The 16,584-nt window shown below is 45.2% G+C and overlaps 2 protein-coding genes and 1 pseudogene across 3 annotated transcripts; 2 read left to right on the top strand and 1 right to left on the bottom strand.

Moving 5' to 3' along the window:
* The first annotated feature begins 266 nt into the window (after positions 1-266).
* Positions 267-11,918, top strand: LOC109480040 (dipeptidase 1-like). Of its 2 annotated transcripts, none has more exons than XM_019782185.1 (10): positions 267-578; positions 3,759-3,912; positions 5,443-5,575; positions 6,209-6,359; positions 6,778-6,844; positions 7,183-7,359; positions 7,766-7,862; positions 8,078-8,153; positions 9,056-9,191; positions 9,941-11,918. In XM_019782185.1, exons 1-10 carry the CDS (start codon positions 370-372, stop codon positions 10,034-10,036), a joined length of 1,296 nt encoding a protein of 431 aa, XP_019637744.1. In that variant the 5' UTR covers positions 267-369; the 3' UTR covers positions 10,037-11,918. The 2 variants fall into 2 exon arrangements, with proteins under 2 accessions (XP_019637744.1, XP_019637743.1); XM_019782184.1 differs by lacking the exon at positions 267-578 and adding an exon at positions 2,070-2,385.
* Positions 11,919-12,853: 935 nt separating this feature from the next.
* Positions 12,854-16,302, bottom strand: LOC109479726. Its single transcript, XM_019781715.1, has 4 exons — positions 15,584-16,302; positions 14,553-15,499; positions 13,564-14,520; positions 12,854-13,221 (listed from the first exon to the last, which is right to left on the bottom strand). Exons 1-4 carry the CDS (start codon positions 16,300-16,302, stop codon positions 12,854-12,856), a joined length of 2,991 nt encoding a protein of 996 aa, XP_019637274.1.
* A 206-nt stretch (positions 16,303-16,508) lies between these two features.
* Positions 16,509-16,584, top strand: part of LOC109479725 — a 16,071-nt pseudogene continuing 15,995 nt past the window's right edge.

The raw sequence follows: 16,584 nt of genomic DNA, 5'->3' as shown, positions 1-16,584 counted from the left end.
TATTCAAATGACTTTTAAAGAACAATCCACCTACAGTTTTGTCAGGGGTGTATAGAAATATTCTAGGCACTACTGCATGTCAGTATCAGTACTTTCTTTCACCAGAGGTTTCTCAATGTCGTCTTCTTGTATTCTCTCAAATCTTTAGAAATGGTTTATGAATTTCAACGTTAAACAGTATACGAAAAGTGACCATGTTTACAATACATGACACCTTTATAAGTGGACTAGGCCAAGGACAGTTGGGGTATCAGATTTGGGTTGACAAAACCTTTTCCCACCTTATGGTGCCACCACGAATCTTTGTTCACAGCAACAACGTCCCTAAAAGTACTAGTGTCTACTAGAGTGTGTGAGACCCTGTGTAAAATGGCGGGAAGCGATGTGGGTTATTCTAGTCCAGGAGGCACGCGGTTCGTAAAGTCAAGCAACCGCAACATGCTGTTCATCGGGCTGGGTTTGGCGCTGCTGGCCGTCGTGGTGGTCGCCATCGCCGTGCCGCTGGCGCTGAGGCACAAGCGGGACGGCAACATGGACAGGGCGCGGCGACTCATGGCGGAGGTCCCGCTGGTCGACGGGTAGGGAGCCGTTCACTCTGCCACTTACACACTGACTGACAGACTCACTCACTCACTCAGTCTGTCACTCACTCAGTCACTTACTCAGTCAGTCAGTTACTCACATACTCACCCTCTCACTCACACTCACTCACTCACTCACTCACTCACTCACTGTCAGTCAGTTACTCACTGTCAGTCAGTCAGTCAGTCAGTCACTCACTCACTCACCCACTCACTCTCACTCTCACTCACTGTCAGTCACTCACTCACCCAGTCACTCATTCACTCTCTCATTCACTCTCACTCATTCACTCACGCACTCACACACTGACTGACAGACTGACTGACTGACTCACTGTGTGTGCATGTATGTATGTGTGTGTGTGGTGGGGGTGTTACGGAGTGTATGTGTGTAGAAATCAAATATAGCCACAAAATGATATATCCGTTACACCTAAAATGTACCACAGATCATTTACACCAGAAGTAATACTGGCAATGTTGAGGCAGCGTTAACGTTAAGGGAAAAGATCATACAAAATTTCTTCACCAGACAAACAGCAATTGAAATACTTCAACAAGCTTTTACCTGTGGGTGGGGTAGACTAAACCTCCTCTAAATGGCCACTAGAAAGTCTAGACAGGAGTCTACTTATGGATCCACTTATTACGCCATCTGACAGTGTGGATTTCTGGCTCGATGATTCTTTTGTTTCGCGCGGTACGAAAGCATTAGGGATACGCCCTCCATTCCAAATCAACACAGATTGACAAAAGAGAATTGACGTAAATCACTGTAGCAAAATTTCGCGGTCTGAGAAAAACGGACACGTACGTTCGCGGAACTGTATGGCGAATTATTTCGCCATACAGTTCGAAAGAGTTCAGAAGCTGTGCCTCAGGATTTGCGGAGTTCCCCATGGATACTTGCCCACTCTCGAGTCCAGGAGGAGGGAGGCATCACTGAGAGAGCTAAAACGGATTCTACAAGACCCCAGCAACCCCTGCAATGACTTTATCCCACCAAGAGAGAACACTGTATACAATCTTAGGAAGAACAGCAATCAGTTTAAGCTCCCATTAAGCCGATCGGACAGACACAAAAACTCCTTCATTGTGAGAGCCGTAAAAGACTTGTGATGTGTATTAGACATATATATATATATTGTATTTTAAACTGAAATTGTACTATTTTAACCTACGTGTTCTTGATGTTGATTTTTAAATGATGATGATGTTTTTAATCTATTGCGATGATGTTTGTATGATGTATAATTGTAAAATGTCAATGCAATTCAGACGTGCCCGAAGCACTTCGGCACGTCTGCCATGTTGATATTTGATAAAGATTTGATTTGATTTGTTCGCGGTAATGATAGATTCGCGGTGCAGAAGAAACAAAAAAACGCGAATATAAAAGCACCGCATATAAGTATACTTTCAAATTTCGCGCCTGACCACCCCTAGTAAATGTGTCAGGGCCGCCGGATGGCATATTTACGATAAAAGGTCACGAGAGGTCGAGTAAATATGTAGAAAACTTGCCAGTCACACCGGGGGCGGAATTGGAAATGTTGGCGGGAAACACACCAGTGTCGGACGCCGTAGGCTTCAATGTGAAAGACTCGAGAATTCGGTACATCAGACCAGGTGTGGACCCGAGTTTTAAGCCACGATGGCGGTTCAGGACGAAGTACGTGGTGACTTTCGGTGTTCTGCTGGTCTCTGTGGTCGCTGTGGCCGTTGTGGTGCCGTTAGACTTAGAGCTGGCCACACACATGGACAGAGCACATAGACTCATGGCAGAAGTACCGCTAGTAGACGGGTAAGATTTTCTATATCTGTATCTGTATAGCTGGTATAACCGCCCTTCGGCGTAACACACCAGCTTCGCAGTCACTCAGCGCGGCGGCAGCTGGCTATATTACACCGAACGACTTGTTACACTTAATCTTTGCACATTTGATTGCAGGCGTTGTTTAAAGCTTTCTAGTGATGATGGTCCTACTGTGCTTGGTGGCAGCGAGTTCCAGTCTACGATAGTTCTGGGGAAATACGAGTAATTTCTGTATCTCACAACACAATCAACCTTTCTACATTGCGCGAATTTTCAGGACTTTCGACATGTAGATCTACTCCAAATGTACCGTTATCAAACCTCTGATACGTGTACGAGAAATATCAAGAAAGTGTCTATAAAGCTTGACAACATTTCGTCATACGCCGACATTAGTTTGCGAATGTTGTCAGCAAATTAAAAAAATGCAGCGCTAACGTTCGTAAGTTCTGAAAATCTGTTAATCCTTAGAACAAATGAGGTTAGAAAACAGTCTACAACCATGAAACAGGTTAAGTTTTAGTAGTAGTACGGAGTTGACCTTTGGACACACTGGAGACTAATATTTGTCGCAGCACGGGAGCTCCTTTACCCACAGGTGTGTTCAGCCCTATAGTTGACTCGGGTAAACATTTGTATAGGGCAACAGGGTACCGAAAGTCTTTGAGTTAAAGTGACAATGCGATGATATGTATATAGCCCAAAAGAAAGACCTGGCCTGTGCATATAGGCAGGCAGGTAAAAGAAAGACATCATTTGCTGCTATAGCAATGTGTTCTATGGCGCAAAACGAACGCCTTGTGAAATGTTCACAGATTTTATGATCCCTCTTTAGACCTGAATCTGGCCGTAATATACAGTAGTTTTAAATTGCTAGGCCGGTGGATACGTCATACGACCAATCAAGGTGTTAAAGTAGTAGGAGATGATCCAAACGGTTCATTTACGAGCTCAAGGTTCCTTGTTATGTTTACCGAAGGAAAACATTGTTTTACTCAGTTTCTTCCTCTTCTGTTCCAAACACTAACCTCTGACCTGGCCAATGACATGATTTGTTAACGTCTGTCACCATGGTGACCGGTGTTGGGTTATATAATGTTGCAATTTCATGGTCTGCTCTACTCCTGTGACCATATACTCATGTATGTGAATGTGTAATGAGTAAAAATTAAAGTGAATGTGAAATGAGTAAAAATTAACAGGGCAGACCATGTCCGAAGGTAAACATTATGCATTTGCTTTGCAAATGTTATTTCCCAGAGGTTCACTCGGAATGTGCTGCAAGCATTTCGACTACCAGTATCTTAGTCTACAGATAGTTTTTCAAAGTTTACTAATGTGCAAAAGTTCCATTCTTGCAGACATAATGACTGGCCGTGGGTGATCTACCAGAATGTCCAGAACAGACTGAGTCAGGTGAACTTGGCGCAGGACTTGAGGCCGCTGTTCAAGTCGTGGTTAAACGTCTCCCACACGGACATTCCCAGACTGCGCCAGGGCAAGGTGGGCGGACAGGTACGTGGTGGGATCACTTTACGTTTGGGACCGCATGTGTAATATTGCATCAGGAGGAATCACTCTACGTTTGGGACCGCATGTGCAATATAGCAGCAGGAGGAATCATTCTACGTTTGGGACCGCATGTGCAATATAGCAGCAGCGACACCTAGCGCCGAAGAACAGCGCAGTGGGTCGTGTGGCGTAACGGTAGAGTACTCGACTCGGAACCTAGAGGTCCCGGGTTCGAGTCCTGACATGCCACCGGTCTTGTGCCCTTGGGAAAGGCACTTTACACGACTTTCCTCAGTTAACCCGAGTGAAAATGAGTGTTGTCCTGTTCCGTATCTGTCATCTGCGTTGGAGACGGTATAGAATAATTTGATATAACTTGAGTGTGCCGTCACCATGTCCAGTCATGAAATGTTGGAATAAAAAACAAACAAAAAACAAGAGTTCCGAGATCTCATACCTCCATGAAATATGGGCTTGCTTTGTCATACTTCATTTCAACATGTCTTCATTAATTATGCAAATGACCTCTACATTAACATAATATATGTATAGGGGTGTTAACCTTTAAGTAACTTACACATGTCACGAGATATAATGTTACCATCATTCACCAATAAGGAGTCACAGAATTATCACATTGATTATGCAAATTAGGTCATCATTTGCATAATTGGCATCTGTTGATGTTCCGCCTGCCACAGATTAAATAGATTACATGTATAAAAGAACTATTATATAAAACACTGTAACTGTACAATTTCCTTCTTAATTATGCAAATTAAGTCCTCATTTGCATAATTTACATTTGGTTATCTACAACTCTCTAAAAGCTACCTACACACCAAAAATGATGAAAATATGTTGTTCCTATCTGGACTTATTGTCTTTTAAAGATTTCGCCAGAAAGTCCCCTGCAGTTCCAGAACAAGCTGCTAGGGGGACCAAACCCACACCACTTATTCCTGACAGGAAAAGCTATTTGTCACCAAAAAGTCAAGACCATAGCATGTTCAGGACAAAAGATACAAAAACCGGAAGTTCTGCTGCAATACCAAGGTCATCCACCAGGAGGCCCATACATGTACTCGACCTTGACCTTTGTCTTCCTAAGACTTATCAGCATACCAAATATCATCACAATCCACAAAGGCGTTCTGAAGTTATGCTGACTTCAAAGTTGCGGAAACACACACAGACAGACAGACAGACAGACACACACACACAGACAGACACGCCAAAAACAATACCTCCATTTTTCATGGAGGTAACAAAACAAAACAAAAAAAGCATTGCAAAAGAATCCATTAAGCATGCGTTCCGTTTCTTGACGTGTGCCTTTACGGCTGATTTTATTCCAAAAGTTTTTCTTCAAAAATATGTTCATAATTTTCAAGCTTACTACAAATTTCACAGATAGGACTAATCCGACTATAGATGTTTCCTGGCTCAAACCCGGTTGTGTTTCTGCAGTTTTGGGTGGCGTTTCCTCACTGTGACTCTCAGTACAACTCAAACCTGGTTGTGTTTCTGCAGTTTTGGGTGGCGTTTCCCCACTGTGACTCTCAGTTCAAAGACGCGGTCCGCTGGACACTGGCGCAGATTGACGTCATCAAACGGTTCGTGGAGAAGTACCCGGATGTGTTCCAGCTCGTCACAACTTCCGAGGGTCAGTCAGGCATAGTCTCCTCCAGACTCCTTTGCAGGCCAAATAAATAGTAGAAATCGGCCTAAAAAAAAGAAAATGGCCTGGAGAGTTGGTCGGCCATGGAGGGTCCAATTTGCCTGCACGGCCTGCTAACTCCCCTGGCCAGTTACATTCTTTTTAGGCCTATCTCTAGTATTTATTTAGCCTGCAAAGGAGTCTTGTGGAGACTAAGTCAGTCATATATTGTCGGAGATAAGTCAATCAATATATCGTTAAATGGATCGAAAGAAGAATGGATAAATGTATAGAAACAGAAAACGGTAGGTATCGGACCAAAAACGGCATGCTACGACTAATTTTTCTTCTGACATGCCCTTTCCCTGAGTACTGTACTCAAAGAAATTTCACATATTTTTGTCTCGTGTTTTAATTAATATTCTATATGGCCGGCGGTGACGGTAATATAAGGTTTATTTGCTTGGGTGCGTCTCCACTAATTGTTTGAAAGTTGAAATAAAACATATAATTTTCAAGAAAAACACTATCAAGAACACTAATCTCTTATCTTTCGAGGAATTATTATAGCAGAACTAGAATGTTTTTGCCACTTATGTTTTTGAAACTTTGAATGTTTTTAATACTTTTTTGATCAAGGAATATGGGAAGCCTTTCGAGCTGGGAAAATCGGAAGTTTGATCGGAGTGGAGGGCGGGCACGGCCTCGGCAGTAGTCTGGCCTCCCTCCGCATGTTCTACGACCTCGGTGCCCGGTACCTCACCCTCACACAGGCCTGTAACACACCGTGGTAAGAAGAACTCATCTGTACACAGGAGAACTTTATCGGCATAACAAAAGTACATCAAATTTCGTAAGGTCCATAAATAAGCATACAGACAATGGGAACAAAAGAATTGACCTACGTACAAGACTATGATGAACCATGAACTTATACTTATACTACTTGTTCTACATAAGGTCTAAAATCCTTTGACATAATTACCTATTTGTACACAGTAATGGTTATTACCCTCTAGAGTGACGTTGAAGTGAAACAATTGAAATAAACGCTAACATGATTGGATCTTGGAAGCTTAAAACTTAATAAAAGACACATATACCTAACGTCTTTCTCTAGGAGATAGTTGGCAAAGATGTGTACTTGATGCATTGTAGAGCGGTCTTGTGTCAAAGAGTGTCAAAATTCAATAATGTTTATATTTCAGGGCCGACAGCTCTCTAGAAACAGGAAAAGCTAACCCAGAAAATAACGGACTCACTGTCTTTGGAAAGGTGAGAATGTTCTTTCTATGATGTATCTTTGATGTAAGGAGAATTCTACGCCAAGAATTCACAGCAAAAAATCCATTATGTAAAGGTTCCGTTTCTTCCTTCACGTGTACCTTTACGCTTGATTTAAGGTGTTCGTAAAGATAATATTTTAATTATTGCGTACTCACCACTGTTGAGTAGGTACGTAAAACTTCGTAACATAATAGTACATATAGTAGAGGAAAACGGTTCACACGAATTGTTTAACAGACAACACTTCATTCTCGAAAAAAGAATAAACCAGTTGGTTACGTTAGGTACTGAGTAGTGATTCGTACTTTTCCTGTCTTACATATTAGCTGGTCGTGAAGGAGGTAAACCGACTGGGTATGTTGGTGGACCTGTCTCACGTGTCCTTTAAGACCATGCACGACGCGCTGGACGTGACGCAGGCTCCCGTCATCTTCAGTCACTCCTCGGCCTACGCGCTCTGCAACCACACCAGGAACGTGCCGGACGACGTGCTCAGGAGAATGGTGGGTGTTGTGCAGAGATCTGGGCCAAATAAAGTCGTAGACCAGTATGCTCTTGGACACATGTTGATAGTTGGAATCAGTTTTACCAAATCGTAAAAGAAGACGTAAAAGAAGCCGAGTCTATCTGATAGATGCCAGCGTGCTAGCTGTTGTCGTCGATTGACGGCTACTTAATGATGGGAAAAATTGCGAAGGTGTTCCACAGGGCACCATTTTGGTCCCCCTATTACTAGTATACATTGTGTTGATGCCTAATGATAGTGTCTGAAATAACTAAACTAAACACATATTCTGAGATTTTTCGTGTCACGCGTACTTTATAATCTATTATGTTTATTTCGAAATATTACTTGCAGAAATGATAAGTAATGCAAAGTAATGACATTTCTTATCAATTTTTTTTCAGAAAGACAACAAGGGCGTTGTAATGGTTAACTTCTACAACCCCTACATAAACTGTGGTCCAAACAAGACTCCTGTCACCAACATCAGCCACGTGGCAGGTACTGATCTAAAAACTGTGTTCAAGCATTTATTGAGTCCAACTCTTTTGAGTATAGCAATTTTAGAATTTGAGGTATGAAAGAGTGGATTAATAACCCGCTGCCCCTATGATGATGCTATGTAACATTTACCCCACAACGCTTTAGGATTTCAATAGGATATATGATGAAGACATTGTAGTTAGTTAAAACTGATATGACGCTGTGTTTTGTAGACCACTGTGACTACATACGGGATGTGGCAGGAGAAGACCACGTGGGGATAGGAGCTGACTATGACGGAGTTAACGAGTATGTACTGTTACACGAAGTAAAATCTAGACGCTAGAACCCCCTAGGCCTGTACTAGCCTTTGAAACCTAAGCTCTGGGGGGCTCCCTAGATAGTCCGACCACGGCCGGGTGGCGGACTAACTAGGGAGCCGGCGAAAAGCGAGGTTCAGTCAGGCTACCCCTGTACTCTTTGTATTAGTATAGTCCATGAATATTGAGTAGCAAGACTCCAACAGACCTAACGTCAACAGAATCAGCCTCTTTCCCATCTGGCCTGGATTTAGCAAACACACGCTTGTACGTTACTAACACTATATAGAATAAAGCAGCTGAAAATGCAGTGAATCTGTCTGGATGTCCTGACCAACCAACAAAGAACGTACAAAGTAACATGTACCACTGTCGTGTGGTCAATATTGCTTCAAATTGCACAAAATTGTACCTGCTATCTTAGTCGTGTTGAGTTGACAAAGAGGTCTTCATTGTGTAATGGTAGCCTGAATTCCAGTCTCCTTGGCTTTAGTCCGCTTCCAACGGTCGTTTGGTGGGGCCATGCAGTAATGACTGGATTTCAGGCTCGTCCAATTAATGGGAAATTAATATGTAATTGCGATAGATAACTGTCTACAATGATGCCGAAAAGAAACAGAATGGTACAACTTTTCATCAAGTCGTTCTTTGTGTATTAATTACCTGTTCTTATACCAAATGTTTCTTTTGTACTTCTGTACTGCACTTATCCCGGGGATGAATTTGCAACTGAACTTTACTGTAGATCGACACCCAGTACGAATGAGTGCGAAATAAAAAAATATCTATGTATAACATGAACGCTTGCATCGTCGCTGGTGACGACATATATTGTACAGTATGCACTGTTTTGCCATGAATCTACAGTCAAGTATCTTATTTTTTGTTTAGAGTACCAGAGGGCCTCGAGGACGTCTCCAAGTATCCCAACTTGATTGAGGAGCTGATTGTTCGTGGCTGGACGGACGATCAGATTAAGAAACTGCTGGGACTGAACATCATGCGTGTCATGGACGAAGCTGCTGAGGTCGGTAAAGCCTAATCTAATGGCATTTTGGTTTGTATATTTCTGTTCAGTCATTATATGTGTTGTATCATTTGTTTAATTTGATTTTCAGTTATACTGATCTCAGTTACCATTTCTCAGTGATGTTACTTGATTGTATAATTTACTTTTATACAAATTGTTTTATGTTTATGTGTCCCTGGGCCCTCTTGGAAATCAACAATTTACTGTTAAAGAGGCCACCCAGGTGTTAAAGATGAAATAAATAAATAAATAAATCTCTACCAGAATAACGCTGGCAATATAGAGCAGAACATCTACCAGGGGAGCTTGGCCGCCTTGGGGTTTGACTGGTCGCGCAGAAACAACCTTTCGCGGCCTGAATCTCCTTTTACTCTCCGTTATGCCGAATTCTGCCATCCGCATTCCCATGGAAATGCCTGGTGGTGGCTAGCTAAAGCTCAAATACTAGTATTAGTCATCAGGTTAGCAAGGGGCTGTGAACTAAGGTTCCTTAATATTCAACAGCCAGCCGGTTTACACATTGGGTATATCATCAACAAAAACAGATGTCTAAACTATAATTTTCAAATGGCACGCATAGTTACTTTTATGTAGTAATTATCATGCTTGCTATGCTAACAATACCAACTATATATGTACATGCTGCCTTACGTTGTACCCGCTACAATTGTTGTGCAATAAAGTTATTCTAAGACTTCTTCTTGTACATGCAGATCGTCTAAATACTTGATGTGTTCTGTCTTCAGGTCGGTCAGACGCTGCGTAGATCCATGGAGCCACTGGATGACATCATTCCTGAGCAGGACGTGGCCAACCAGACGTGCAGAACTGTCCGCACCTGATCAGGATGTCTGGTCCATCCAGAACCGTGCTTCATCCAGAACAACGGTTCTGGATATAGTTCACGCATATCCAGAACCGTGCCTGAGCTCAACTCTGCGTTTGTGGATACGAGGAGACTAATAGTATATCCAGAACTGTGCCTACCTAGTTCTATGCCTGAATGGGCTATTGTAGTTTATATTTGTCGCTTTGTTGCATACATCAACATATTAACATGCTGGCATTTTCTAAACAAAACATATGTACATGTATATCATACTGAGTAACATTATAAAAAAGTGATACATAACATTGTATTTAGTGACATTTGATCTGATCTTGGTTGGACCGACTGATCATGGATAACCTTTGAGCTGACCTGGAACTGACTAGTGACCTCACCTTGGAAACACTCGTGGGTGACCTTTGACCTGACCTTGGGTTGGTCTGACGGATGGATAAAGTTTGACCTGAACTAGTGTTGGTCTGACTGATAAGTAACCTTTGACCTGACTTCGGGTTGAACTGACTAATGGCTAACCCTTGACCTGAACTAGTGTTGGACGGATTGATGGCTAACCCTTAACATGAACTTGTCTTGGACGGACTGATAGGTAACCTTTGACCTGACCTAGTGTTGGACGGATTGATGGCTAACCCTTGACCTGACCTAGTGTTGGACTACTGATGGCTAAACTTTGACCTGAACTTGTGTTGGACGGACTGATGGCTAACCGTTGACCTGAATTAGTGTTGGACGGATTGATGGCTAACCCTTGACCTGAACCTGTGTGGGACGGATTGATGGGTAACCTTTGACCTGAACTAGTGTTGGAAGGATTGATGGCTAACCCTTGACCTGAACTAGTGTTGGACGGACTGATGGCTAACCCTTGACCTGAACTAGTGTTGGACGGATTGATGGCTAACCCTCGACCTGAACTTGTGTGGGACGGACTGATGGGTAACCTTTGACCTGAACTAGTGTTGGACGGATTGATGGCTAACCCTTGACCTGAACTTGTGTTGGACTGACTGATAAGTAACCTTTGATCTGACTTAGGGTTGAACTGACTAATGGCTAACCTTTGACCTGAACTTGTGCTGGACGGATTGATGGCTAACCCTTGACCTGAACTTGTGTTGGACGGACTGATGGCTAACCTTTGACCTGATCTAGTGTTGGAGGGATTGATGGCTAACCCTTGACCTGAACTTGTGTTGGACTGACTGATGGCTAACCTTTGACCTGATCTAGTGTTGGACGTACTGATGGCTAACCTTTGACCTGAACTTGTGTTGGACGGACTGATGGCTAACCGTTGACCTGAATTAGTGTTGGACGGATTGATGGCTAACCCTTGACCTGAACTTGTGTTGACCGGACTGATGGCTAACCTTTGACCTGAACTTGTGTTGGACGGACTGATGGCTAACCGTTGACCTGAATTAGTGTTGGACGGATTGATGGCTAACCCTTGACCTGAACTAGTGTTGGACGGATTGATGGCTAACCCTTGACCTGACCTAGTGTTTGACGGACTGATGGCTAACCTTTGACTTAACATAGGATTTGACTAACTCGTAGCTAACCTTGATTTTAATGGGCTGATTGCTAACTTTCATTTATAGACTGTGATAAAGTGGGGCGGGGCAAGTAGAAGGTTGGTTAAGAATGAACTAACATTAATCCAAAATCCTTTGTGGGAAGATTTGGACAGAACTGCCGTTTCCTAAACTACTGTCTAGAGGTCCATCAATTAATGAAACCGGGAGCCACAATTTCAAGTCACAGTTAGACCATTGTATTGTTCACCGATATCAATGATAATAATACAACATTCAGAACTATCAGTTATCAATTGGCAAGATTGTCAACACACAAAATACTTCCCTACAACACTCAGACCATGTCTCATTATTGACTTGAACATCTTTCTCATACTTTCCAGAACAGCAAGGCATTTAGGAACAAAATTCTTCATCTTCATCCTTATAGGAACCTTTCTAGATATGAATGCATAAGAAGTACATAATATACATCAACCAGTTTTTAAATACATTACAGAAGTCACTTTGTTGTTGCATGTTTGCCTCACCTGTAAAAACATACAAAATTTGGTAAGGGCAACAGAAATTCATCTATAATTAAATGTAGTCTGTATAACATAATCAAAAGATGAACCTTCGTCACGTTACGTTGAATAATTCAACTATCTCCAGCTTTCCTCATGTTCTGGTGTTTCCACAACAACTGAAATGAACAGACAAGCTTTACAACAGCAGGTCTAAATGAGCATCGAGCTCAAGTCATTCTAGACTGGGAACATACAATCATACAATACATGTACAAAGCTTACGAAACTATATACAGTTTTCCAAACGTCAAAACAGAATCGTTGTCCATAAACATAGTCCAATTCCATGCCGGGTTTGATCTCCAATCCTTGTTGTAAGCCACAGGTAACAGTTTCTCTTTTATCAAATGTCTGGAACCAGATGTTTGTCTGTTAGTGTTACAATACTTGAAGTACATACTTGTACACTATTGATAGGAATATGTTCATATGATAATGTTTAGACATTTAAACATTGTGATGCCTGTTCAGGTATTCAGTAAGTCTTCCAGGTTTGCTTCAAAGTGTTCTGAGAACTAGGATTAAAATGGTTGATGTTTTGTCCCACAATAAGGCGTAAGCGTTGTTGTATGTGGTAAAGTATTTAGAAAACTTCTTGAGCTCTTGCCTTAAACATAGGGCCAAAGAAGTTCTAACGAGGTCTCAGACGGTAGAAAGTTTTGTATCCTTTGGGGAATTTTTGTAACATTTTTTCCATGATCAGGTGCGTCGTGGTTCTGCTGACACGTTAGAGTTGACGTATGTGTGAATCCGTGGAAGTGGATCCGGATTTTTCTCTGTCTGAGGCATGTCCGGGCCTTGTGGGTGTGGTGACACGTTAGAGTTGACGTACGTATGAATCCGTGGAAGTGGATCCGGAATTCTCTCTGTCTGAGGCATGTCCGAGCCTTGTGGGCGTGCTGACACGTTAGAGTTGACGTACGTGTGAATCCGTGGAAGTGGATCCGGAATTCTCTCTGTCTGAGGCATGTCCGAGCCTTGTGGATGTTCTGACAAGTTAGAGTTGACGTACGTGTGAATCCGTGGAAGTGGATCCAGAATTCTCTCTGCCTGAAGCATGTCGAACCTTGTGCATGTGCTGACGTAGGTTGTCCTTTGTAGGTTGTCGTAGGAGGCCCCGTGGTTGTCGTAGCAGGCACTGCGGTTGTCGTAGGACCAATGGTTGTCGTAGGAGGCCCTACGTAGGTTGTCGTAGGATGCCCCATGCTTGTCGTAGGATTCTCCACTGTTGTCGTATGAGGTTCCACGGCTGTCATAGAACAACCTAGGGTCGTCGTAGGAGGCCTCGTCGGTTGTTGGCGCGGCGGACAATTCCAAGCGGTGTGGCTGTGCTGAGATGTTGCAGTTAATGTAGGTGCGAGTCCGGGGAAGTGGGTCCGGAATCATGTCTGCCTGACACATGTCCGATTCTTGTGGATGTGCTGACACGTTAGAGTTGACGTATCTGTTGGTCCGTGGAAGTGGATCCGGGATGTCTTCTGCTTGAGGCATCTCTAAGCCAGAGTGCCGTTTTAGGCCGTTCAGATCAAGGTAAATGTTGGGACCTTCGACGTTCACCTCTTCGTCCATCCCCAAGCTTCGCGGGTCGTAGGAGGCTCTTCCACTTGTTCTTGGCAGGGTAGCCGTCCCCAAACGTTTGGGATGTACTGAGACGCTTGAGTTGACGTCTTCTGCTTGAGGCATGTCTGAGCCAGAGTGGCGTGGTGGGCCGTTCAGGTCAAGGTACAAGTTGGCGCCTTCGACCTGCGAGTCGTAGGAGGCCCTGCGGTTGTGGTAGGAAGCCCTGCGGTTGTCGTAGGAGGCTCTTCTGCTGCCACAGGATGCACTGCGGTTTCTTCGCGTAGCAGACATGCCTGAACGTTTTGCCTGTGCCGACACGTTAGGGTTGACGCGCCTGTTGGTCTCGGCAGGTCCGGTCGGGACGTCTTTTGCTCGAGTCGTGGCCGTGCCTGGTGGGTAGTAGTGAGAGTCGCTGGCGGCGATGCCTGGCTTGTCGGATCGCGGAGGTGGAACTGGGGCATTTCCCGCCTGAGCTGTGCCCGAGCCCCCTGGCTGTGACGTGGCCCTGGAGTTGGCGAGCCGGCTAGGTCCTGTCCGAGGGTCTGGGGACGCCGAGGTCGCACCTCTTGGTCCCATCACGTCTGCGTCGTACATGGGGTTTTCCAGACGCGACGTTTCCGCATACGGAGTAATGGATGCGTCGTCCGGGATGTCATCGTTCGCCTGTTGAGGAGGTACAGGGTTCCCAGTCGTGGGGGCTGCGGCCAGTGGCTGGAGGTTTTGCAGCGGTATGCCTACGATAGCGACTGCGTTGCCGTGTAAGTATTGGCGCCTCTCTTGTCGCTTCTTGTAGCACTTGCGGCCAGCTGCTCTTACCATGATCAAGAAACATCACGACCCACGAGTCCGGTTATTATGTAGAGAAACACCATCGGCATGGTATGCAGTGGGTTCTCAGCTGGTGGGTTCGCGCCATCTTGCTGGCCGTTCTTGGTCGTGGCTTTACTCTTGTTTTCTTTAACCCTTCCGTTCTGCCGGGTAGGTTTGAGGGTGAAGACTGTTGTCATCACGGTGCGCCGTTCTGCCTTATCAGCTGCCGGAGTGATGCCATCCTGCCGGGGTTTGTTGGTCTTGGCTTGGCCCATGCTTCCTGCTTCAGCTGCCGGAGTGATGCCGTCCTGCCGGGGGTTCTTGTCCGGAGTTTTGGCGACCCTTTCCGTCACCCTTGCGTTCCGCTGGGCAGTTGTTAAGGTGTAGGCGGCCGCTGTCGTCACGGTGTGGTCGTGCCCCGGGTCTTGTTCACTTGATTTGGTCAGCGGCAGATCTTCAAAGACGCTTCCTGTTGTTGCGGACTTCACGACGCACCGGAAGCTGCCCCCCGTCCAGCACCGGTAGGCTTGCCGGTTCATCTGGAGGGTGGAGGTGGACATGCCGATGTAGGTTAGGGTGGGGGCGTCTCTTGGGAGCACTTGTCCCCCTTCAGGAGACTGGGTGGTGGGGTACTCGTGCTCCAGGCGTGTGGTCACCGTGCCGCCGCATCGGTCTTGTGCCTGTCGGTCTCCAACGGCCCTCCCTCTTGGATCCATCCACTCGATCTCTGGTCGCTTCTCCCAGAAGACCTCACACACGAGAGTGGTTCCGTGGTCTCGGCGTGACACCTTGGCTGCGGGTGGCCGGCACGGCATCTCTCCCCTCGCAACGTCATCAACCTTTCTCCCAGAGAGGCCCGGGGGGTAGCTGCATCGCATTCCGTCCCGATTTGCGAAACAAAGAGAAGACGGTGAAGCCCGCGACAGCGCACAGGTGCAACGGAAGGGATTTTCATGGATGTAGACATGCCTTCGATTTCTGCACATGACAAAAAGGGACTCCGCGGAGATGGTGGATATCAGGTTGTTGTTCAAGTTGAGACGGAAAGAAGTGCTCTTGGATAATCCCTGTAGCCATTCGGTGCCGAGGAACGATATCTTGTTGTGATCCAGGGAGAGCGTGAGTAGCCTGGACAGACGGTCGAACGACTTCCCAGCGATGTGTGAGATGTTGTTGTAGCTGAGGTGCAGAGCCCAGAGTCTTGTCAGACCTGAGAAGTGCCTTTCTTCGACAACACGAAGCCGGTTATGCCTCAGATCCAGATAGCCCAGCTGCCTCAGTGGCTGGAAAGCATTCTCCTTGATTCCTTCGATTTCATTCCAAGACAGCGCGAGCTTCTGTAGCTTGGTGATTTCGCCAAACCAGCTTCCAACGGTTTTGATGGCGTTCTTGTCCATGGATAGCGTCAAAATTCCGGGCACATGTGCGAATGCTTCTCTTCCAACGGTACGGATGTTTCCGGGCCCGAGGATCAGATTGCGGAGCTGAGCAAGGCGGGGGAGTGGTTTCAGCTCGCCGCTTCTGTCGGAGTGCCCCGCCACTTGCAGCTTCTTCAGATCACCTGGGAGACACCCGAGTGGATTCTCATCGGCCATCCCGGTCGTGTTGCACGTGGCACAAGGCTTCGTGCCTCCACTCGCGACAATCATGATCCCCCCGAGCCTAGGGCAAGAACCAGTGCGGCTTACCACACAGAGCCTAGCACAGGGTAGACCGGCCTGACTCGGGCCAAAAGCGAGTAGGAACAGGACAAAAAGGGACAGCTTCAAGCCAGCCATTGCAGATTCGTTGTAACTTTCTACAACACATATAACCAACCCTGACACCACAGATGTTTTAGGATATACTTATAAAGCTACGAAGAGAGTCCTTAAACAAACTATAAAGCTATATTAAGTTCTGCAGAGTTCTTGCCCTATACTTCTGGTCATTCAGGCCAAACCCCTGCCTTTTCCAGGAGCCATGTTGACCGTCCGGTATCCTTATGCTGAATCAACCTGTAAGATACAAAGATTCATCATGTAAGTCAGTGTTGTATCCAATACCGACTCCTAATACTT

The sequence above is a fragment of the Branchiostoma belcheri genome, unplaced genomic scaffold, assembly GCF_001625305.1.
Source record: "Branchiostoma belcheri isolate BF01 breed outbred unplaced genomic scaffold, Haploidv18h27 scaffold5, whole genome shotgun sequence".
NCBI classification, from domain to species: Eukaryota; Metazoa; Chordata; class Leptocardii; order Amphioxiformes; family Branchiostomatidae; genus Branchiostoma; species Branchiostoma belcheri.
Note: the sequence above shows the minus strand (reverse complement) of the source record. Positions and strands in the feature narration are given on the sequence as shown.

What these genes read in the sequence shown, in the direction of transcription:
- LOC109480040 (XM_019782184.1), top strand. Translation starts at nt 2,132, where the DNA reads ATGTTGGCGGGAAACACACCAGTGTCGGACGCCGTAGGCTTCAATGTG. An exon ending in ACGACGTGCTCAGGAGAATG is followed by an intron (nt 7,360 to 7,765) that starts GTGGGTGTTGTG and finishes ATTTTTTTTCAG; the next exon opens with AAAGACAACAAGGGCGTTGT. An exon ending in GACTATGACGGAGTTAACGA is followed by an intron (nt 8,154 to 9,055) that starts GTATGTACTGTT and finishes TTTTTTGTTTAG; the next exon opens with AGTACCAGAGGGCCTCGAGG.
- LOC109479726 (XM_019781715.1), bottom strand. Translation starts at nt 16,302, where the DNA reads ATGGCTGGCTTGAAGCTGTCCCTTTTTGTCCTGTTCCTACTCGCTTTT. An exon ending in GAATGGCTACAGGGATTATC is followed by an intron (nt 15,500 to 15,583) that starts CAAGAGCACTTC and finishes CATGTGCAGAAA; the next exon opens with TCGAAGGCATGTCTACATCC. An exon ending in CGTGTCAGCACATCCACAAG is followed by an intron (nt 13,222 to 13,563) that starts AATCGGACATGT and finishes GCACATGCACAA; the next exon opens with GGTTCGACATGCTTCAGGCA.